General features: G+C 39.4%; 1 protein-coding gene across 1 annotated transcript; it reads right to left on the bottom strand.

The window, feature by feature from the left end:
* Positions 1-839: 839 nt before the first annotated feature.
* LOC131844035 (inhibitor of nuclear factor kappa-B kinase subunit epsilon) lies at positions 840-25685 on the bottom strand. Its single transcript, XM_059192820.1, has 7 exons — positions 24886-25685; positions 24091-24318; positions 4964-5099; positions 3803-3954; positions 1731-2302; positions 1152-1293; positions 840-1067 (listed from the first exon to the last, which is right to left on the bottom strand). The coding sequence occupies exons 1-7, from the start codon at positions 25630-25632 to the stop codon at positions 840-842; spliced, it is 2205 nt and encodes a 734-aa protein (XP_059048803.1). The 5' UTR covers positions 25633-25685.
* Positions 25686-25767: the final 82 nt, after the last annotated feature.

Here is a 25767-nt window from a genome sequence, read left to right as displayed (position 1 = left end):
AAGAAGCAAATATTCTCACCGTTGCTTCTCAATTTATATATTCAAATATCCTATATGTTCATAAAAATCTTGACTTATTTCCAAAAAACAGCAATATTCATAATATTAATACTAGATTTAAAGACAAACTTGCTGTCCCCAAGTATCGTTTAGAAAAAGTTAATAGGTCTTTTATGGGAATAGGTATAAAAATTTACAATAAGATACCAAAGGATATGTTGGAATTACCCTTAAATAAATTCAAAACATCTGTTAAATCATATTTACTGAGCAAAGCCTATTACTCACTAAACGATTACTTGAATGACGAGTGTGCATGGCAATAGTTGTTCATGCACTGAATTTTCATTTAATGTTAGACATAGACACCTATATAAATATACATTGTAAATAAACTGGCTTTAAAAAAAAAAAAGTAATTCAATTGAGTTTCTTGCCAGTTCTTCTCAATTGGATCTATATACCGAACTGGACGGTAGGGAAAAAAATAAAATTATAATGTAAAAATTTGACGTTCATAAGCGGCTAAAATGTCCTACATGAATAAATGATTTTTGAATTTTGAATTTTTGAATTTTACTAACACTGTATTGTCGGTACTGGCGACTACTAACACAGTGTATTATCGGTACTGACGACTACTAACACAGTGTATTATCGGTACTGACGACTACTAACACTGTATTGTCGGTACTGGCGACTACTAACACAGTGTATTATCGGTACTGACGACTACTAACACTGTACTGTCGGTACTAGCGACTAGTATCACAGTGTACGGTCGGTACTGATGGCTCGTATCATACTGTAGTGTGGGTATGAGCGACTAGTACTAGGCGCTAGAGCTGCACGTCGCGCACGGAGGCCGCGAGGCGCGCCACCAGCGCGGAGTTGGCGGCCACCGCCGTCGCCACTTCGTCCTGCGCGGCCAGCAGCGCGCGCACCCCCGCGCCGCCCGCCCCCACCCCCGCCGCCGCCCCGCCCCCGCCCCCGCCCCCGCACCGCCGGCACCCCGCCGCGCCCGCCGCGGGCCCCGCCTCCTCCGCTCGCGCGCCCCCCTCCGTCTGCTGACATTGCAACATGTTACTTACTTGAAAATCTATACGCAACCCGGCGCATCACTCATCATTGAGTAAGTATAAGTACAGAGCAGTTTCGTATACCTTACTGGACCGGATGACTTGCTCGGCGTCCTGCAGGCGAGCCGTCAACGCGACTAGCTTCATTTCAGCGCTGGCGATGTCCTTGTCTAAGATCTGAGTTTGTAAGTAGACTGTTTGAGCCACCTTGTACCTGTAAGCGAATCGATTGTATATAATCATCATATATACAACACACACGTACACTAGAAGTAACTGATAATCTGTTAGGTTTAAATTTTATGTTATATCCATTTTGATTTTCTTTTTGTTACGTTTTCGATTGGGAAGGCATTGGATGCGAGCAGCGCAGGACCGATCGTCGTGGAGATCTTTGGGGGAGGCCTATGTCCAGCAGTGGACGTCTTCCGGGCTGCGATGATGATGATGATGACGTTTTCGATTAATCATAATTTTGGTAATTTTAAATTGTATGAGTAAGACATTGGTACTTAAAATACATATTTCTATTTAGTTTGGGTACCAGGGAACAATGTAACATTATATTGCACAGCATAATATATTATGCATGTGTGTAATAGATATTGGACATGAAATTTGTATGTGTGTGTGTGTGCGTGTGTAAGTTACCAGTCTGCGATGGCGTCAGCGCGTGCGCGTGCGAGTGGCGCGGCGCGGTGCAGCAGGGCGCGCGCGCGTCGTCCCGTCTCCGCGACGGTGATGCGCTCGAGCACGTGGAACTGCTCGTCGTTGTAGGTGAGGGAGCGCGTGGCGCGGTCGCGCACCAGGTGCTGCCAGGAGTCGCGCAGGCGGTCGGCCAGCGTGCGCGCGCGCGCGTGCAGGCGCAGCGCGGCCGGGCAGGGCGCCGCCGCCGCCGCCGCGCGCCACTCGGCGGCGGGCGCGGCGCCGGCGGCGTGGCGCGCCGTCAGCCCGGCGGCGGCGGCCCGCAGCGCGGCCGCGTCGGCCGCGAGCGCGGCGGCGGCGGCGGCGGGCGCGGGCGGCGCGCCGGCCAGCCGCAGCGCGCGCGCCGCGTCGTGCAGGCGGTCGGCGTGCGCGGCGGCGGCGGCGGCGCGGGCGGCGGTGCGCTGCAGGCGGCCGGCCAGCAGCGCGCCCCAGCGCCGCACGGTGCCGCCCATCAGCGCCGACGCCGCGCACAGCGCCTCCACGCGCCGCCGGATCGCGTGCCCCACGCTGCACGCCGTCTGCGCACCACACGCGCCTCTAAATCCGCGACTCGCCCGCCCGCCGACGTACCCGTGTAAGAACGCACTCATACGAAGCACGCTCCTAAACGTGCGACCGCCGACGACCTTTATCGAATGCATTTATCGTGTCTCTTCAATTTCGAGAGACTCTCCTGATGTGAAACCAAATATCGAGGATTCGAGGTCCTTGGCGTTGATATATCTAGAGACGTTCAGTTTTACGATCATTTGGAGGACAAGTCTAAAATAGCCTAAAAAAGTTACGTGTGCTCAGTAGAGTGAGACAGTATTTTACAGCGGCCCATCACTTACAATTATACAAAGCACAGATCCAGCCGCATATGGAATAGTTTTCCCATCTCTGGGCGAAAGCACCACAACTATATAACCACAACTCACCCGCCGCACGCCGACGTACCCGTATAAAAACGTACTTTATATCGTCCACGTACCCGTATAAGAACGCACCCGTATAAAGTACACTCTTATACATACAACCGTCTACGTCCTCTCACAAAACGCAGAAATCCTCTCTCGCAGCACGTGCGACTACGCTAGCACTCCAATCGTTGCCGACTCCACTACAGTTAAATATTTTTGTCCGACGATTACGCTCGTGTCCGTATCGTTCGAATCAGCATGCCTCGAGGAAATCTTATCAACCGCAACATATTATTGATAATTTGCAAACAAGTAGGTGTGAGATACATGCGATATACACTGATTTTAGCAAAGCTTATGAAGTTGTGAACCACGATATACTCATTAATAAATTAGATCGTTCCGTGGATCTTTGTTAATGTGGTACGATTCCTACCTAAGAACCCGTTCGTAACTCGTTATGCTACTCGGATTTAAATCCAAATCGAGAGTAGTGCCTTCAGGCATTCCATCTTAATTTCATTAGACATTACGTCACAATATAAACTTTACGCTGAATATTGTAAACTCTATAAAGTCATCAAATCGATGGACGATATCAAATGCCTACAAAACGATATTAATGATATCTCTAATTGGTGTGCTCGCAGATATGGTTCTCAATGTATCTAAATGTACACACGTCAAATTTTCGCGAAAAAGGACACCAATAGACGCTTTTTATAACATTAATAACGTTCAGCTTAAAGAAGTATCTCATCTGCATAAATTGGGAGTGATACTAGACAAAAACTAGATTTCCGCGAACACATAAGCAATAATAACTACCAATAACACAGGGGCCATCCTCAACAACTACTGGTTGACGTCAAACGCGTTGATGACGACATCACACTATCAACCTGTTAAGAACTAAGAAGCGTCGCTCATCAAGCAACAAGTTTCATCACCAATCAAAAGGGTGGATACTCCACACCTATGTAATTTCAAAATACAATTGTTGTTGAAGAAGAAGAAGAGGTCACAAGTTTGATTTTATCACAGTCTTTACCCTTAAAACAAATTAATAACATATCTAATGAATACAACGTAAGTACTGTATCTAACTCTATATACCTTGGCTTGACTGGCGTCGTTCTCAACGGACACGATGTTGGGGAACACGGGAAACTTGGGCACCTCGGGCTCCGGCGCCATGCTCACGTTATTGTTGTTTTTATTAAACAGCAACAGCGGCTCCTCCGCCGTCGTCTCCGGGTAGTTTTTACCTGCGACAACATTATATTGTTCCTAATCAAAAATACTAATAACTTTAGTCTAGTAGTACTAATAGTCATGCTCACTAAAATGTCCAGACTTGTGGCGGCGTGGTGGGCCGGGTCATTGGGCTCCCTAAAATATGGTCGAGCGCAGTGATGGCTGGCTCATCCGTCATACTCGTGAACGGGTGCTGCTTGTAGGGACTGGTCTGCTCTAATCACTATGACTGATTTCCTCTTATTAATTGTTTAACCAGTTGGTTATATATTCAATATTTTTTCTATTTGAGTATTTAATAGAATTAGTGCTAATTGGTGGTTTGTATTCACACACTTAAACTTAAAAATGTAAAGTAATAATAAAATTATTTAAAAGAGCAACACGCAAGTTTCTTGCTCGTTCTTCTTGTGATGAGACAGCTTTCCGAACGAGCGGTAGATTAAAAAATGTAATGACTATTCAAAAGTGCTTCAATGTAAGTTTATTTGAATAAATGATTTTCTATTCTATTCTATTCTATTTTTTATTGGTAGAAGATTTTCTACAAAGTTCACTGTATGCACATAATTATCGTGTTATTAAGCACTTTCAGGTTCTATATTAAATTCGCTATGTTTTAACCCTACGTTGCATTATGCAGCGTTGGATGCAGCTAATAGAGTATTATATATTTTTGTGACATATTCAATGTTTGCGTTTCCTTTGTTTTCGATTTTCAACAATTACTGACTATTAAAAATACCGCAGCTACAGATTATAATACAAGCAATATCATCGAAATACGAAGAGGTGTGCCCCAAGGTTCAGTACTGGGCCCCATATTTTTTATTATTAACACACTTCATGCTAAAATTGTTACAACTCATTCGGAACGCAGACTCATCACAAGAAGAAGTAACAAACTTGGATATGGTGGAGCCATAGATAATAAAAAAATCTATATGATAGATAAATTCTTAATCACCAATTACAGACGCATAGCATAAATCAGCTACATATGTATTGATGTCTACATACCAAGTGTATTGTCATCAATCTCTGACATGAGCAGCGTATCCTTGTAGAGCAGTATTTGGGACTCTGCGACCACACTCGTCTGCTCGCAGATGTACGTCTGCAGGTGTTCATACTTCTCCTCCGGTTTCAGGAACACCTGCAACATGTGTTCTCTCATTATGGCATATGCTTTTGAACCGCTTCCTTTCATCATTACAAAGATAAATACAAAGTTATTTGCGTGATTACGTCTGTCTCGCCTATTTCAGCGGCCAAGCAACTTTTTATGATAACAAGAATTTTCTGACATTACCCTATATTTTTAAAATTATTTTAATAATCCTGGATAATTCACACAGTCCCACATACTTCCAAGATAAGCAGAGCTTGTGTCATAGCTACTGAACAACTGATACAAATACCTATAAATATTTTTTTGCAAATACATACATAATGTACATAGAAAACACCCAGACGGATACAAACAATCATACTCATGAATATAATGTTTGTACCGTGTGAGGAATCGAACCCGCATCGGAAGTAAGGTCTTGTGGTAAACCGCTAGACCACCGAGGCCGTGGAATTAAATGCAGCGTCATCACACGCTGCAACATAGTTTTCTACATGTAAAGTTACTTAAAAATACAGCCAATATCGAGAATATCCGTTACAAACATGAATCGAAATATCTTTTTGATCAACGTGACGATTGACTGGTAAAGAATGTTATCAGGCATTAAGTCCGCCACGTTTACAATTTTATGTGCAAAAGAATAAATAAATAAATAAATATCTTAGTTTTTATTAATATTTTAAACGCTATGGTTTGTGAGTATGGTTGCATGTTTGTTACTCTTTCACGCAAAAACTATTGAACGGAATCAGATGAAACTTTACAGTAACATAGCTTATACATCAGAAAAACACATACGTTATCTTATATATAAAATTCTCGTGTCACAGTTTTCGTTCCCATACTCCTCCGAAACAGCTTGACCGATTCTAATGATATTTTGTGAGCGTATTTACTCAATACGCTCACAAAATATCATGAGAAGTCTGAGAATCGGCCAACATCTATTTTTCATCCCTCTAAATGTTAGGGGTAGTCCACCCCTATTTTTTATTTTATTTTAAGGCAAAACAACGTTTGCCGGGACAGCTAGTAATTTATAAAAATATGTAAATTGGCCGAAATATAATGATACATCAAGAATGCAGTGATGCAGATGAAGTCGTGCAGATCAGCTCTGTACACGACGGAATCAATTAGATATAATTAGTATAAGCAAAATTTGTAAGATCATTTTTGTTAATAAAAATAAATCACGCAACGTACAGTTGCAGTAGGGAAGGCCACCCGTCGGGCGTCTATATAAAGAGCGCGGCCGCGCAGCGGTCCGCATTCACCGGCGAGACAGCGACCCGATAGGTGCCTTCCTACTAAGTACAAGATAACAACCGAGCATTTTTATTTCGCCGCCCGACCATACGACCAGGGGATCCTAGTACATAGTCCTGTCAACATCATTGTGGTCCTTCGAGAAGCCGGATCCCTGCACCAGGAAGAAAATCAAGATGGTCGTGACGCGAAGCATGAATGAAGAAGGCACTAAAACGAAAAACTCGCATGAATCCACCGAAAACGAAACAAGCGCCGAATCCTCTATGCAGTCAAGTCAAGTGGAGGACTCACCGAATAGAGAAGACACCTCCCAGAAAACAGTGAAGGCGAGGTCACACCGTTCCACGGTCTCAAGGAAAAAACTGGAAGAATTGGAGATTAAAGAACGACTGGCCAAGTTAAAAATCAAACAGCTGCAAGCAGAGGCAGATATGGAGATAGCGCGATTACAACGTTTACGGGCAGAAAAAGACTCCGAGGAAGAATATTCTGAAGAAGAAAATGAAGACTCCACGTGGGTGGATGCGTGGTTTGATCAACAGCCACGCGAAAAAGAAGTTCCTATGCCACGGGAGGAGAAACAAGATGAGGCAGCCGCGGAGAGGAAATTCAAGCAACCGCAGCAAACCATCGACGTTTCGACATTAACGACAGCACTACTGCAAGCATCAAGAAGACGACCAAGGGAGCCGCCTGCATATATACAAGAGTTGCCTATGTTCAGGGGCCTCTCTTATGAATGGTTATCATTCAAGGCAAGCTACGAAGATACACAGCAATACTTCTCGAAGATAGAAAACGTAGCACGCCTGCGAAAATGTATAAAGGGACCAGCACTAGACGCCGTGAGCAGCCTACTCCTGAGTCAACATGAACCAAATGTCATCATAGAAGCACTGGAAAGAAGATTCGGAAGACCAGAAGCACTCATACTCATCGAGATGGATAGAATCAAGTCACTGAGCAAGATCACCGATAACCCACGGGATCTCTGCGTGTTCGCCGGCAAAATAGCGAACACAGTCGCTACGATTGAAGCACTGAAGAAAACACAATATCTACACAGCCCAGAAATGACACGTCTCATCATAGAGAAGCTCACACCTATAATAAAAAATAAATGGTACGACTACGCGCTGAAAAAGGAAGACATCCCGGAATTGAAGAAAATGTCTGTCTTCCTAAACGAAGAGGCAGACAAATGTGCAGCGTACGCCGCGCCGGAACGTCTCGTTGAGAGCGAGACGGCAACAAGGGAGAGAGCGAGACGGAAGATCGAACATTCATTTGCTACTAATATGAAGCAAAACAATGAAAATGTATGTCCGCTGTGCAAACGCAACCATCAGCTGCCTGACTGCGAGCAATTCAATAACATCGACGTTAATTCAAGATGGGAAACTGCAAAGAAGAATAACATATGCTACAAGTGCCTGAGAAGTAAACATCGACGCGCCGTCTGCAGAGCTCCATGGTGTGGCAAATCTGGATGCCACATGAAACACCATCACTTGTTGCATCATGACAGAAAAGAAGAGGACCAGCTTCAACAACCACCAGAAGAGCATGGGGTGGTAACTTCTACGATGGAAGGCAATGAAGAATGTCTCCGACGTCGCGCCTATCTGAAAATAGTACCTGTCATATTGCAAGGGCCGAAGAGCAAGATAGAAACATACGCTCTTCTCGACGAAGGCAGCACAGTGACACTCATCGATACATCGGTGGCTGACATCCTGGGTATTGATGGTCCGGCAAACACGATGTGGATACAGGGCGTCGGCGCCATGGTCAAGCATGAACACAGCAAGACAACCAGCGTGAAAATCAAGGGCAAACACTCTTCAACCATCTTCAAGCTAGATCAAGTCCGCACAGTGGATCGACTGGATATCACTACCCAGTCGGTCGTCGACAGCGACATAAAGGAGTGTGGTCACCTGAAAGAAATACAAGAAGAACTCGTCTACCACCGTGCCTCCCCCAAGTTATTAATAGGACAAGATAACTGGGATCTCATCGTGTCAAGAGATGTACGGGCGGGACGTCGTGACCAACCGGTAGCATCCTACACGCTACTAGGTTGGGTTCTGCATGGTTGCAAGACGTCTCTCAGCAACCCGGTGACTTTCTGCGGGCACCTGGTGGAGAAGAAAGATGACGTCAACATAGAAGAAATGATGAAAAATTACTTCAAGCTGGAGTCACTATGCATCGAACCCAGAAAACCAAAAAATGATCCAGAGCAGCGAGCTTTGAAAATACTAGAACGAGAAAGTCGCCGTCTTCCGAATGGAAGATATGAAACTGGGCTACTCTGGCGAGAAGACAGCATGAAAATACCGAACAATTACACCGAAGCAAGAAAACGCCTGCATAACCTCGAAAAGAGATTAGACAGAGATGAAGACCTGAAAATTAAATACAACGAACGAATCAATAACCTACTCACGTCGGGGTATGCAGAGCACGCCAAGACACCGCCAGCTGAAGACAGAACATGGTACCTGCCACACTTCCCGGTTGCGAACCCAGCGAAGCCACACAAGCCGCCGCGACTGGTGCATGACGCCTCCGCTAAGACTGCAGGTCTCAGCCTAAACGACCTGCTGCTTTCTGGACCTGACCTGTTGCAATCACTGCCTGGGGTGGTGATGAGGTTCAGACAGTACGCCTACGGAGTCTCTGCTGATATCAAAGAGATGTTTATGCAAGTAAAAATTAAGAAGGAAGACCGCGACGCGCTCCGTTTCCTGTGGAGAGGTGACCGGCGGGAGGGCGACCCAGACGAGTACCGCATGACGTCATTAATATTCGGAGCGACGTCATCACCCTGCACAGCTCTGTATATAAAAAACCGCAACGCAGAAGACTACGCGCATATATATCCCGACGCTGCAATCGCTATACGAAGAAATCATTATATGGACGACTATCTACAAAGCTTCTCATCAATCTCAGAAGCCAGAAAAATAACAAGAGAAGTCGATTATATACATAAACAAACCGGCTTCGTACTCAGCGGATGGGCATCAAACAATCGCAATACTATCGACGAGTTTATAGCAAGCGAGCGAGACAACACTTCAGAGAGCGGGACAAATAGTACAGCGGTTCTGATTGGCGGGAGCGATACTGAGCGAGCTCTCGGCTTGTTATGGGATATAAATGAAGACATAATTGGATTTCAAGTTAACAAAATAAAAACGCCGCAAGATATATTAGAAAACAAACGGATACCAACGAAAAGAGAAGCGCTCAGCATCATCATGGCACTCTTCGACCCCCTTGGCCTCATATCACCCATCACAACGCCAGCGAAAAGATTACTGCAAGATACATGGCGCTATAAAACAGGCTGGGACGAATCGCTACCAGAAGAACTGCAGCCAGCATGGAGTACTTGGTTGACATCATTGCGAACTGTACACAAGATACGCATACCACGATGCTATGATGTCACACCAGTGGTCACCCATCATCTGCATACCTTCGTGGATGCCAGTGAAGAGGCGTACGCCGCGGCAGTGTACTGGCTGTCACAAAGAGCCGACGGTACCACACATGTCACCTTGGCCGCCGCTAAAAGTCGCGTCGCACCGCTCAAGCCCGTCTCAATCCCGAGACTTGAACTTCAAGCTGCGTTAATGGGTGCGCGCCTCACACATACCGTGGCGGAGGAGCACGACTACGAAATAGCGAGTAAAACATACTGGAGCGACTCTCGGACAGTCCTAGCATGGATAAGGTCAGAACCAAGGGCCTTTAAGACCTTTGTGGCTCACCGCCTGGCTGAAATAGAAGACACAACAAAAAAAAATGAATGGCGGTGGGTCCCTACACATGAAAATGTAGCTGATGATGCCACCCGAGGTATACCAAGCGAATTCGGACCACAGCACAGATGGTTCAACGGGCCATCATTTTTACATCAGCCAGAAAACGAGTGGCCGCGAGAAACAAGGACAGCGATATCAGTCACGGGCGAAGAGCGAGAGAGATGCCATGTGACCGTTACAAGTACGGCTCACGCACACTTACCTGACATCGACCGATTCTCGCGGTGGCTGCCGCTCATCAAATCGACTGCGCGCGTGCTACAATTTGTCGATCTCTGTCGACCTCAAAGAAATATTGTAGCCGCCACGAAGAAACGAACCAAGAAGAATGAAAAGGGCGATGTTGACTGGAGAAAAAAGAATAATGAAAAAATCATAACAAGAAATGGAAGAACGAAAATAACGACGCCCAGCATCCCGGTGCCAGCGCAGTACCTACTTGAAGCCGAGAGAATGTGGATGCGAGCCTGCCAGGAAGATAGTTTCGGGAATGAAATATTGCGAATAAAAAAGGGAAGTCCATTGAATAAACAAGACAGACTGACAGCGCTAAGTACCTACATCGACACAACCGGAATGCTGCGATTAAGAGGACGAATTACAGCAACATCGAACGTAGAAAAAGATGTACTCAACCCACCCGTGTTAGACGGGAAACACAGATATACACGTCTGTATATACAACATATACATGAAACAATGCACCACGGCGGTATAGAAGCGGTAGTGAATGAGCTACGGCAGCGGCTGTGGGTTGTAAAAATAAGACCCACAGTACGGAACGTCATCAAGGGGTGTCTGGTCTGCCAGATAAGAAGAAAGAAGCCAGCAAGCCCACCGACCGGTGACCTGCCTGCCGCCCGTCTGGCGCATCACGCTCGCCCCTTTACCTACACAGGGCTGGACTACTTCGGCCCCATTGAAACCACAGTCGGACGGCACCGAGAAAAACGGTACGGCGCCCTCTTCACGTGTATGACATCACGAGCCATACACATTGAAGTGGTACATACCCTCGGCACTCATTCAGCCATCGCCGCCCTAAGGAGGTTCATGGCTCGGCGAGGTTGTCCAACGGAAATATGGAGCGACAACGCTACGTGTTTCAAGGCAGCTGAAAAGGAACTCAAGGCGGCTATGGCAGCACTAGAAGAGGAGGCCACCAACCGCAGCATCGCGTGGAGGTACATCCCACCCGCTGCTCCCTTCATGGGCGGGGTATGGGAACGCATGGTGCGGTCAGTAAAGGAAGCCCTACGAGTTACGCTGCACGAGCGTTATCCCACAGACGAGACATTGGTGACCCTGCTAGCCGAGGTGGAGAATACAGTCAACTCCCGACCTCTCACTCACGTGTCCGTCACACCGAGCGATCCGGAGGCATTAACACCGAACCATATCCTGATCGGCCCCAACTCACACGTGCCTAATCCCGGAGTGTTCAACAAAGGAGATATGAACGCACGACATCATTGGCGACGAGCACAAGCGTTAGCAGATGAGTTCTGGAGGCGCTGGGTGGTGGAATACCTACCCTTACTTCAACACCGGCGGGAGCCCCGAGGTACCGGTGTTCCCCCCAAGGTTGGCGACATAGTCATCATATGCGACCCCAACCTACCCCGAAATACATGGCCACGGGGACGCGTTGTGAAGACCTACCCCGGGAAAGATAACCCCAACACGGTGCGAGTGGTAGACATCACAACGAGCAACGGGCGCACCCTGAGAAGACCAACAAAACGAATCGTCGTGCTACCAGTAGAATCGCAGGATAGCGACGGCGGGAGAAATGTACACGACGGAATCAATTAGATATAATTAGTATAAGCAAAATTTGTAAGATCATTTTTGTTAATAAAAATAAATCACGCAACGTACAGTTGCAGTAGGGAAGGCCACCCGTCGGGCGTCTATATAAAGAGCGCGGCCGCGCAGCGGTCCGCATTCACCGGCGAGACAGCGACCCGATAGGTGCCTTCCTACTAAGTACAAGATAACAACCGAGCATTTTTATTTCGCCGCCCGACCATACGACCAGGGGATCCTAGTACATAGTCCTGTCAACATCAAGCTCAGCGATCAGCAGCAGTATCTAAAATGGTTTTTTATTCATTCATTGTGTAATTATATTTGAATGAAATAAAAGTAATAATAATATAACTTTTTATTGTGCGCAGTAAAATATTTATATAAATATGTTAACAATAAGCGGCCGTGTCGTTTAAAGCAATCTCTTACAGACACGTAGGTATCTGATTATTTATTCAAATATATTTTAACTATAAAAATATATATATTTGAATAGCTGGCGAAATCTAGCGCAACTCATGGTATACGACCACGGAACGTTCGTAATGTTCATCCACTGCCGCGTCCACTCCGCGGATTAAGCAAATTAAACTAGTGATGTGCTAACTCTCTAATATAGGTACATAACTCGAGTTAAGTCGAGTTAAAATTCAGGTAACTCGAGTTTTAAATAAACTACTACAAACGTACTATTGTAATGTTGTTGGTTGCAGCTGGCCTTGACAGCTTCAACGAACGAGGGGACGAGTGGAAATGGCACTCCAAACCCGCGGATGGACTTATGGAGTGCATTCATGGTCGCAGATCAACTCATCCTATTTGAGTGTTTTTTTTAATATTATTCGATAACAAGCTGTTATTTCCTACACATTTAAATTATTCCGAGCATTTTTTTAAATTTTACACGTTCACTCACTGTTGATCCGAAAATAGTATGTTTTTTTTATAATACGATGGTGGCAATTAATGATATGGTATGATCGGAAAAGTTTATGTCATTGTCGATTTAATTCGGTGGATCCAATGGCGGGAGTACCTACTAAGGCACGAACCGAACGAACGACGCTCGGTTTTTCACTTAATTCCTTTATTTACCAGTAGAATTTTCCCCACTCGAGTTAACTCGAATTCAGCACAACTCGAGTTAACTCGATTCATGTTTATTACGGGCACATCTCTAGAATTAAACAGCGGCGCGTTAGACAATGCAATTCAGCGGCGTATTGTTGCTATAAGTAGGTCGCCACGGTACCAAGGTTGCGTTGGCTGCGCCGGAGAACCGCAACATCCGTAATTAGACTCGTTTAATATCCATGCTTGCTTGCTACATGGAGTACTTTCATTTTCTATACATTAATTTGGTTTATGAAAGTAGAACGATTATATTGTTTATAAGTCTATTCACAATTATCTTCTTATATATAAAACGAGCTGTGAAACTCGCATTAAATTTATAGCCTAGACCCGAGCACGGGTTGCTGTGGCTAAGGTTCTTGAATAAAATAATATTGCGACTATAAATTGAGATGTAAGCTATCCTATGTTTCAAGTTGGATCAAATTGCACACAATGTGCAAATCATATTTGCAATCGGTTCAGTAGCGAGTCCGTCGCGACAAACAACGTGATACGTAATTTTTATATATAAAGATATTATTCTGATGTATAAACTATATTACTGTAAAGTTTCATCAAAATCCGTTTAGTAGATTTTGCGTGAGAGAGTAACAAACATCCATACTCACAAACTTTCCCGTTTATAATATTAATAAGAATAAGATTCTCGTATCACAATGTTAGTTATCAGACTCCTTTAAGACAACTTGACTCATTTTTGCATGCATATTCAGTAGGTCTGAGAATCGGCTACTATCTATTTTTCATACCCGCAAGTGATAAGGGTTGTACACCCCTAATATTATTTTTATTATTTGTACAAAATATATATTTTTAAATACATACAACCCTAAATTTTCAATATTCCATCACCAACACCAAAGTTTGTGGGGTCACCTAGTTTTTTTGTACAATTTGTTTTATGTGCTATTACCTCAAGGCCTCCGCTGTTAATAAAGGCTATAGTTTCGGCCGCAACTATATGCCGAGCAGAATCCTTTTTAGCAAATATAATATCTTACAGTAGTATATTGGTTTCTAATTGTTTTATTACATTATGTTGTTGTAGCTGTGTGTATGTATATGCCTACCTATATATATAATGTATAATATATATAATGCCTACCTATACCTGTGTATATGTACATTGTACATATGCTACCAATTTAATATAATTTACTAGCTACCCATCCTGGCTTCACGGAACATGTATTATACATATAAACCTTCTTCTTTAATCACTCTATCTTGTTAACTATCGTGTGACGCACCATTAATTAAAAATGGTAAAGTCAATAATCATGTAACCTGAAACGGAACGTCAGAGGCCAGAGCCAAAGTAATCTATGTGACATTGACAAGTGGATGACGGATGATTGAACGTAAGCAGCGGGAGTTTTGGAGCGAAAAAGTTGAAGTGTTTATATTATTATAAAAACAAATAAGAGATAGGTAATTGTGAATATTGTAGGCATTGAGGTGTTTCTCTCCCTGACTAACCGGTATTACGCCTAAGTCGTCAGGATACTAGTGATTTTAAAAGTTCAGAAGCGGTACCAATTCCGCCTACAAATTCGACCGTAAGGTAATTCTGACTAGAAGTTGTGGTAAGTGAGTTTACGTTAATAACACGCATACCATTAAACGCAGTATCTCACTTGTTTTATTGAACTTTTGGATGAATTGCTTTCTACATATTAAATAGATTTAGTATGTACGATAACTTGCGAGAGTAATGACATGACATGTAGCACGATATTGAGATATACAATATACCTAAGAAAGAAGTATTATGAATACATTAAGTATAAAACAACATGGATATCTAATTAGTTTAAAATACAGAGTAACTATTGTTATGTTATTAATGCCTATGATAGAGTATGATAGGATATCAACAGATTAGAAACAGTTACATTAACTATGTTGACATACAGGTTGAACATGAGAACACATACCATGTTATACATATAAACAGTGTAATGGTATGCTGAGTTTGTTGCTAATTCACAGTAAATTAGTCAAACTTACTGCTCAGTTTTGTGTGTTTGTTCTACGTGAATTGAATTGAAGAATTGTTATTATGTCTTTACATAGGTACATATATATGTTTGATGATCCCATTTCAGATAAATGACAATCACAGGCATAGTCCAGGTATATGTCTTGATTGTGGTTATAGTCCCAAATTGAGATACTGTCATATATATATTATATTGGTTGATACTTTGATATGTGTTTATTAATGAATTAATAAAGCATATTAATATAGATAGACACAGTATATTGTTGACATAAACTGATACAAGCTACATAACATGTTATATTTCATAATATTACATATTAAAGACATTTTAGATGCTATCTCATGATTAGCTGTGAAGCTCAGTGAAAATAGTACTTAACTCTGATAGTACAATTATTATATTTATTTCTTGCTGTGTTTTGAATTTTATATAATGTATATATATATAGCAATGGCTAACAATTGGTAGTAAACTCCAATGTTAAAAACCGAATAACTGTAAACTATTATTATTAATAGTTCCTTATTTAATTATTAATTAGTATAAAATCCAATTGAGATCTATTAGGATCCTCAAGGTTATCATAATCATATGATAGTGATTATTAATGTGTTGAAAAAGCACCTAGAGATGATATCCAATTCCTCAAAGGTGTCATATTATGCTGGAATTATATATTATATGTATGCTCATATTTAATGTATTATATGTTTGAGCAATTGGTTCACTTCTTTGATGCTTCTCTTGAAATTCATTAGAATGGCCCTTAGCAGCCATTGTTGATCAATAAAGGTACTTAAAGGTCCTGTACAGGTACCTGTAGCTATGTACATTTGTCATTGGAGACAATGTTTAGTAAGTGATTGTTGGAATTTATAAGCACCCAATTAATATGTGACATGTTAGAAAGTGATAGATTACAGGTAAGTATTACTATTCTTACATGGTTCAGTTTTGTAAAGTTCTATGAAGTTGTCTTTTAACCTAAAGAAAGGCTTTTGGTAAAGCCAGAAATGGATGTTGTTGGGTCTTGATTGTACAAAAGACCTGTTGACTTTAGTTTAGTTTTATAATTTATGAAGTTGTCTTTTAACCTAAAGAAAAGCTTTTGGTAAAGCCAGAAATGAATGTTGTTGGCTCTTGATTGTATTATTGATTATACAAGAAACCTGTTGAATTTTCTAAACAATACTTGAGCAACAAGTTTGTCTTTAAATTTACTATTAGTGTTATGAATATGAATAAAAGTTTTTGGAAATAAGTTAATATTTGTGTACATACAGAATGTTTGGATATATATATTGAGTTGTAACAGTGAGAGTATTTGCCTTTTGATGAGTTATAACTCTCCATACAGTAAATTGCACAAAATGTCATGATTTTATAATATGAATATGTACAACATAAGACAATTGTTATCACAATAATGAAAATAGACTATTGTAATATATTGCAATGTATTGCTATATTGTCCAATCTTGTGTACTGCATAAGCTAATGAACTGAAGATTTGCTGCAAGTATCTGAGCTTAAGTTATCCATTGAGTTTTATTATTTAGTGTCATTTGTAGAATGACAGTACTAAGAAACTATAAAGTGGACAGATTCATTGTTAAATCTGTATTGGAATTGAAATGTCAACCAAGGAGGAAACCATAATTGTTTAAATTCAAATTGTATTATATATTTGTGAAGTACAGATAATAAAAAAAAAAGTAGAATATATAGAATATATTATTGAATATTAATATAAATAAATGTATATCAGAAGATGAAAATAACTGATTTAAAGCATTCATGAGTTAATAATGAACTCATCTTGAAGTTAGCACATGGATTGTGTCAAACAGTGTGGTCTAGAATTGTGAAATTTGGATAATAAACTTTATAATTCAGATATTATGGCAGGAAGATGGAAATAAATGAGTGCATAGCACTCTTTTGTTGTATATAGGTATGGACAGATGGGAGAGAATTAAGAGAATACATGTAAACTGTGATATGGTGAAATAGAGGAGAAAGGAAAATTGGATACTATTTTTAAATGGTTTATGTAACTTACCTTTTATGTATTTGTATACTACAGGATTATAAAATATTTTATGATTTGACTAATGAAGTTTCTGTATATTAATTAGTTATTATTAAATAGTCTCTGTGGGAGGCAATGTTAAGATATTCAAAATACATAAGCTTTAAAATTATTATAGAAGAAAATTATGAGACACAGACAGACAAGATTGTTAGGAAAGTAAAGAGATATGGATATTCTAGAAAACTTTGCTGATGACCTTGGTAATGTGGTTATTAATAGGCTGCATAACTTTCCATGCATGGAAATTCGTTCCCATTCTATACAACCGTTATATATTTATGAGAATTCCTGATTGTTGGTGTTTTATGCTAGGCCTTTATAAGCATGTGGTTTGTTTTATTTAATATAACTTTGTTACCAAATAGGATGAGACTGAAGTTAGTCAGTTTTATGAAGATAGCACTCCTATACTGTGCCACACTTCCAATTATCTTCTGTGAATCTACTGTACTGTAGAGGACAGTGCATGGCGATTTCGGTATAGCTATGACAGGAATATATAAGTACAAAAAAAAAAGAAGAATAGGAAAAATCCTCAATATCTTGTGAACACAAGTTAATCACTGCAAATGTAACTTAGATTGAAAGTGAGATGTTGGTATCTGTTGGGATGAACAGTGATTCACAAGCACAGTATCAGTATAATTTATAGAAAAAAAAATATATATAAATAGCAATGATTCAAAAGAAGATTGTATCATATGTACAGGTATAAATACATATAGTAATGCCTATTTAACATTTAAATAGTATTGTGATTGATTGGATTGTATGACGCCATATAATGAAATGAAAAATTTATAAGCCAAGAGACCAGTGATAGCCAAAGAATATATATATATATATATATATATATAAGAAAATGGCAGAGACGACAGACAAAAGAAAAGTAGGACAGCAGAAAAAAAGATAAGCAGATGACATAAGAAAAAAAAAGGAAACAGCAGGAAAAGACTGGATGCAAACTTCCATAGGGAGAGACGTGGATAGTCAGTATGGACGAGCTGGTTTATGAATATGGATACTGGCGCAATTTATGAGATTTTTATATGGTTTACTGATGGATGGAATGAAAAATAAATACTGCATGGTCTAAGTTGTAAGTTTTACATGTTATAGAGAAGTATTCGTTGAGAAAATGTTTGCGAGCTGAGCCATTGTTCTTTAATTATAATGGTATTATAGTGAATACAAATTTAAGAAGCACAGGTAGTTAAAAGAAAAAAAAAAAAACAAAAGGACAATTGATTGTTGTTAAATGTATGAGCATTAAAGTTTTGAAAAGTGTACATGGGTATCCTAGATTTAAGTTGAAAGGATCCTATTGAACCTATAACTGTTTTAAGAGACCTTTATATCCAATGCAAATAAAATGAGAGAGAATATAAGTTGTGGAAGTAAGGCTATATCTGTCAATTTAATCCCAGGAATATATAAGAAAAGTTACTAGAGGATATAAATGAAAGTTAAGATATAAGAAAGTTAAATATTGTTAAGGATTACAGTTTACAGTTATAAATTACTGTTGTAGATGGTTTTGCCAATTTTATTAATTTCTAGTTAATCTTTGTTAAATCTTGAGATATTGTATCTATTAAGATTTTAATTGATTAAAAAAAAAAAAGAGAATAATCGAAGCGTATAATGCTAAATTAACGAGCATGTAAGAATTGTTGGTATACATGTTGACTCAATTGACTTGAATATGAGATTGGATGTGTTGTATTTAGACCATTGTAAGGCTAAGGCTTTTAATAGTGAACTCATCAACATATAAGAATTGATGTTGTCACTTGCATAGCATACGAGAACGGATGTATTAAATAAGTGAGGGTGTTTTAATGTTGAATTGTACAAAATTACAGGTGTAGAGATATTGGAAGTTTATAATAATAACGGTGATGTTGTTTTCAAATATTTGGTTGATATTCATCAGATAATAAGATTGAATTAAATTTAAAGCGTTGTCTTTGACGACGACGGAAGTTAAAATTTTTATAAGTAATGATCAACGCAATCAAATGCTGGGCATTTGATTCCATAGATTAGTCTGAGCACCTATATGCACTTGTATGTGTGGCTGAACGCCCTTTGGAGAAATCGGATTGACTATTGTACTAACTAAATAGTTTAAATTGAAATTAATCCTTTCAGAACTGATTTTATGTGTCTGGAATTTAAATATAACTAATGGCTTGAGAACATGGTCTGCTAGTAAGCAGAAAGTTACAGCCGAATACGCAGAATATTTTAGAAAATGTGTTGTAATTAATGGGAAATTAGAAGAGGTGCTAATTTATAGAACCCAGACACCGTATACAGACACTTTAGAAATATTATGAATAAAGCGCTCGAGGTGTACAAGATAGTTACACTGCAAGATTGTAGTAAGGACGATCACAAGGTAAAATTTGATACACCTCGATGGAAAATAGTCGGTAAATATACGCGGTGAAGAGTTGTACATGAACGAATAGATCTGAAAGATTAAGGAATGCTAGTGATACAATGATGAGTTACAATCGATGACAAGCAGAATGATGAGCAAAATGGCTAATAGAACGGGCGGTTGATATGACAATGAAAAATGATTTGCAATACTTCGATGAAATTATGAGATTAATATAATAATCATATGACTAGGAATACGATTTATGGATTTTAAGGTAAATGATGGTGATTTAGATTTGATGATATACTGATGAGATGATTGCGCTGAGATCGCTGCTGATGGTTCCGTATACGTTAGTTCACGGAGAAAATGGGGATCCGCGTGTGCTCAATGCGACGTACAACAAACGACTCGCTTTTTGTTGATGCTACTCAAGATTTGGTAGATAATAAGGAGTAGGGTATGTGGTAGTAATATATTGCAAGTTCGTTCAGAAATTGATAGATATATATCAACCAGATATATAATTCGAATTTGGTACATAATTAAATTGAATTAACTTATGATTAAATGTTATAAAGTCCTTTAAAGCGTTGGAGAAATAGTAAAATGGAACCAGGAAATCCAGTTCTTAAAGAAATGTAATAGAATAAAAAGTAATAGTAAAATTTGATGGGAGTGCATATAACCCATAGTTGAGTTGCAATGTAGAGCACTTGAGGCTGAAGTAAAACTAGCATAGTACCATAAAGAATATGACTAGTTGGAGGCCGTAACTCCTTGCGTGCGCAAGCGGTGAATGGCTCATTGAGAAAATGACCAGTTGTTAAATATTTGATGTGTTTCAGTTGGAGGCCGTAATTCCTTGTGGCGGCAAGCGGTGGCTGAGACTAATGAGAATCTGACCAGTTTGAGGCCGTAGCTCCTTGTGTGGGCAAGCGGTGGCTGAGTCTAATGAGAATGTGACCAGTTTGAGGCCGTAGCTCCTTGTGCGGGCAAGCGGTGGCTGAGTCTAATAAAATCCAGATCTGTTGAGACCGTAGCTCATAGTGCGCAAGCGGTGGCATTTTTTTAATGTTTTGTTTTAACAGGTATTTCACTAATTAGCTAGGCAGCCGTGTTTGCAGAGATGCTGACTAGTACCTGGTGTGAACAATTAAGTGATACAACTTAAGGCGGGAAAATATAACAAAGACTGAATTCATGATGTTGAAATGTAATGTGTAGTTGTCAGTGGCAACTTTCATATTTTAAGTATGTAAATTATCTCAAACTAAATTTTATATGATTTTAATTTCATTATATTACCCGATGTTAACTGTTATGATAATATCGAATGAGGCCCTTCGATAACGTTGGATGGCCGAAGTGGCTACGAATACCATCGATTAAATATAAAGTGAATAGTAGGCTTACTAAACTCACGTTCGTTTAACGAAAGTTGGTAATTCGTTTTATGGAGATTGCGCAGGGTTTTGCAACGGACTCCCGGAGTCTGTACTCAATTTGCCAGAAAAAGAAATCAAATGTGTCATAAAGTATTTTCTTTGTAAAAAAAAAAAAAGGCTTATTATAAAATTGAAGAATTTATAAATGTCATCATTTATAAATGAGTGTTTTTTTTAGAAAATATCTAACTTGAAATTCATAGCGCTGTCAATGTTGTCTGATTGAGCGGAGATTGGGTGCGTGGCGGTTTTTATGTTGATTGCCGCATGCCTAATCCTTGTTGTTAATTAAATATAAGTAAATCAATATTTATTTAAAGGAGCAACACACAGGTTTCTCGTTTATTCTTCTTGTGATGAGACTGCGTTCCGAATGAGCGATAGATTCAAGGAACTTGACTACTCAAGGGTGCTTGTGTTGAGTTTGTTTGAATAAAGATTATTTCTATTTCACATTAATCTGGAACAGTGGGTTTTGGTTTATGTTAAACTGGTGTTGTAAAGAAAATTGAGATCAGTATCTACAATCATTTATAGTCCCCTAAATGTACAGGGTTCAAAGGGTGCAATAGATTACTTGACCAGTGAGCTGATGGTATTATTAAGTAAATCATAACTGAAATTCAATGAATTATGTTATATTAAAATAATTCTCTGGTAAATCAAGAGTATCGTCGAAGTAAAATAGTAGTAGTAGTATTGAAGGTATTAGAACCACTTGAATAATATTGACCTGTTATTTTCTATTGGTTAGGTGAAGGCAGGCAGCGATTTTGTTCTAATTTTATGTCACGAGAATATTACTTTCCCTTTATATTTTTTTCTCTATATATGTAGGTAATTAAGTTTTACCTTTTGTAACGTGATATGTTAAATTTATCCGTTAAAATATTCATGACGTGAAATGTCAAGTTCTATTTTGGAGGTATAAAAAAATGCAATGTTCATAAGATCGGAAACTTACATTGTGATGGTGATATGTTACAGTCTGACTCATAGAAGTCAATCACCGCCAAATAATTGTTTGTTACTCTAAAAGGTTGTTCATGTTTTTGGGTGATTTGGATTATGTAAATTAATATATGTTATGTTATATTTTGTGCATTTCTGAATGCATGCCGAAACTTAGCTCTGTTAGTATTGATTTTAGATTGTAAACCTTTGACAGTATACTAAGATAGTCAATGTTATGAAAGTAATGTATATCTTTAGTTTATTTAATTTAGTATTTGTTATATGATCCTGTAGACACTATATCCTTTGATAAGCATGACTACGCTCATCAGTTACCTATGTGTCTGGGCCAGACACTATTGCAGGATGGCCGACTGTTAACTATCGTGTGACGCACCATTAATTAAAAATGGTAAAGTCAATAATCATGTAACCTGAAACGGAACGTCAGAGGCCAGAGCCAAAGTAATCTATGTGACATTGACAAGTGGATGACGGATGATTGAACGTAAGCAGCGGGAGTTTTGGAGCGAAAAAGTTGAAGTGTTTATATTATTATAAAAACAAATAAGAGATAGGTAATTGTGAATATTGTAGGCATTGAGGTGTTTCTCTCCCTGACTAACCGGTATTACGCCTAAGTCGTCAGGATACTAGTGATTTTAAAAATCTATTGCTAAAAACTGCATTATAATCCGTTGTGCAGTTTAAAAGGTCAAAGTGATCAGACAACAGAAGCAACTTCATTTTATACTATGTAAAGATGCTATTTGTAAGGCATGATAATGTCAATAATATTTGTTAAATAAATGTACTATTAATGTACTAAGTACTAAATATATATAACTCAAAGGTGACTGACGTAGTGATCTGTCAACGCACAGCCCAAACCACTGGACGGATCGGGCTGAAATTTGGCATGCAGGTAGATGTTATGACGTAGACATCCGCTAAGAAAGGATTTTGATTAATTCTACCCCCAAGGGGATAAAATAGGGGATGAAAGTTTGTATGAAACTTTGTCAATTTTAAACCGATCGGGCTGAGACTTTGCATGCATAAAGCTACTATGATGTAAGCATCCCGTAAGAAAGGATTTTGATAAATTCCACCCCTAAGGGGATAAAATAGGGGATGAAAGTTTGTATGACACTTTGTCAATTTTCATGTCAATGTCGAGAAATCCCAACTATTAAGAGGAAATTAGTACACTGAGTGAGATGTACAAGCACAGACTTGACTTGACAGACAGGAATGCCGAGGTTTTTTCACGAGACTACAGCATGGGGTTTTTCAAGAAGAAGAATCACAAGAAGAATAAGCAAGAAACTTGTGTGTTGCTCTTTTAAATAAATATTGATTTACTTATATTTAATTAAGAACAAGGATTAGGCATGCGACAATCAGTATAGAAACCGCTACGCACTTAATCTCTGTTCAATCAGATAACATTGTCAGCGCTATGAATTTTAAGTTACATATTTTCTATAAAAACATTATTATCATTTATAAATTCTTAAATTTTTACTATTTTTACAAAGCATATATTTTATAAGACATTTGGATTTTTTTCTGGCAAATTGAGTAGATTCTGGGAGTTTGTTGTAAAACGTTACGCAATTTCTATAAAACGAATTACTAACTTATGTCAAACGGCACTTAGGTAAAACTAGTTTGAGTTTGTTGTAAGCTTTTATTAGTGTAGTCACCTTCTTTATATGGATATATATATAATTTCGACGACCTCGGTGGTCTAGCGGTCTAGCACACCGCTTTACGCCCGATGGTCGCGGGTTCGATTCCTCGCACGGCACAAACATTTGTATTCACGAGTATGATTGTTTGTATCGGTGTGGGTGTTTTCTATGTATAAAATGTATGTATTTACAAAAAAAAATATCTATGTATATGTATCAGTTATCTAGTACCCATAACACAAGCTTTAGCTAGCTTAAGTTGTGGCTGGATGACGGTGTGTGAATTGTCCTGAGATTATTATTAATTAATAATTATATAGACATATAATTAATCCTTAATGAAAGTAAAACTATACATACCTTTATACTAGCCACTTTGTTAACATGAAATATGTGCACAGGTGTTGTAGACGTCACAGTTTGCACCTCGGAGAAAAACCTCTCAAAGGTCCAAATTCTGTGAGGATCCACTTCCAGCAGCCCCGCCAATAATGGTGTCACCAACTTTCTCAGTCCTTGACTTAATTGGCAATGCGAGGGCAGTTCTCGGGCCCACTCTATTGGTCCATTTTCTGTTGTTTGTGTTCCCTTTAACATAACATATGTGTATAGTTTTTTGGTATGATTACATAGTCCACAATACTTGTACTAAAGAAAAAAATAATGTATAATAAAAAAAATATCTAGGACTAAATATCGCAGATGGATAAACCACAAATACATATACATATAAATAAAAGTGGAGTGTCTGTTTCTAATATTCAAATAAGCATTTTTTACTACATACATACAATACAGCATATTAATATAAATATTGTACATACACCAAAAAACCACTTTTTACGATTTTTGTCTGTCTATCTGTTAGTCTGTTTGTTCCGACTAATCTTTGAAATAGCTGGACCGATTTTAACGGGACTTTTTTTGGCAAGTAGCTGATGTAATAAGGAGTAACTTAGGCTACTTTTATTTGGAAATATCTTTTATTTTGCATAGTAATTTACCAACCAATCTGATTATAGTCCACTTACTGATTGCTGTTATACAAGGAACGGAAAAAAAAAATCCACATGGACGAAGTAGCGGAACAGCTAGTCATACATAAAAAAAAATTGAGATGGAGATAGTATTAATAATAAAAAGCTACAAACTTACTGCAATAACCCCCGATGACTTCTTTGTGGTGATATAAAACATAGTCTCCTTATTTCTTCTACCACCATAGGGCCTGAAGGGTAATTGTCCTGTAGCAACATGGTACAGAGTCACTCCTATTGACCACAGATCCACTGTAGCCCCGAAACTCTTCCCCACTGGCTTCCTCAAGACTGCTCTCTCATACATATCTGGATGTAGGTACTCCTCAGTGCCATACAGTGATACAAACTGCTCCTCTTCCTGCAACTCTCTGGCAGCTCCAAAGTCTGTCAACTTATAAGTTGTTGTACCATCTTCATTAATATATTTCATGATATTACCTGGCTTCAGGTCTCGGTGCACCAAATTATTGTCACGAAGGTGCTTCATACCAGCTGTTAAGTGCTCTAACACCAGTAGGAATTCATGCTCCTGAAGACCATATGTGTTCTCAGGGTCATCCAATATGTTGAATAAACTTCCGCCTGTACATAACTCCATAACTATGACTTTACCGCGGCCCTCCTGCTCCTCCTCAATGGACAGCAGTTTCACAATATTCTCATGCTTCACCTTCTTCAGTACTTCGAACTCTCGCATTTGCACATCATGGGGTCTCATGTGACTTAGTTGGTTGAACGTTTTCACAGCTACCGGTTCACCATTATTCTTATTGACACCTTGGAATACTGCACCAGTAGCGCCTTTCCCCAGCACGCTCGTCGTACACCAAACATAATTTTCAGAACCCCTCAAAAAAGACATTTTGTTTCAAAACATATGATCAATTTAAATGTACAAATTTCTTTAGCTTTTTATCATTATGGAATATTGTCTGGTTATAATTTTTATTTAAATTTAATATATTTTCAAATTCCGATCAATAATTAAACATCGAGC

This window comes from Achroia grisella, unplaced genomic scaffold (assembly GCF_030625045.1).
Source record: "Achroia grisella isolate CSIRO2021 unplaced genomic scaffold, CSIRO_AGI_Agris_v1 utg3654, whole genome shotgun sequence".
Lineage (NCBI taxonomy): Eukaryota > Metazoa > Arthropoda > Insecta > Lepidoptera > Pyralidae > Achroia > Achroia grisella.
The sequence above is the reverse complement of the archived record's forward strand: the minus strand, read 5'-3'. Positions and strand labels throughout refer to the sequence as shown.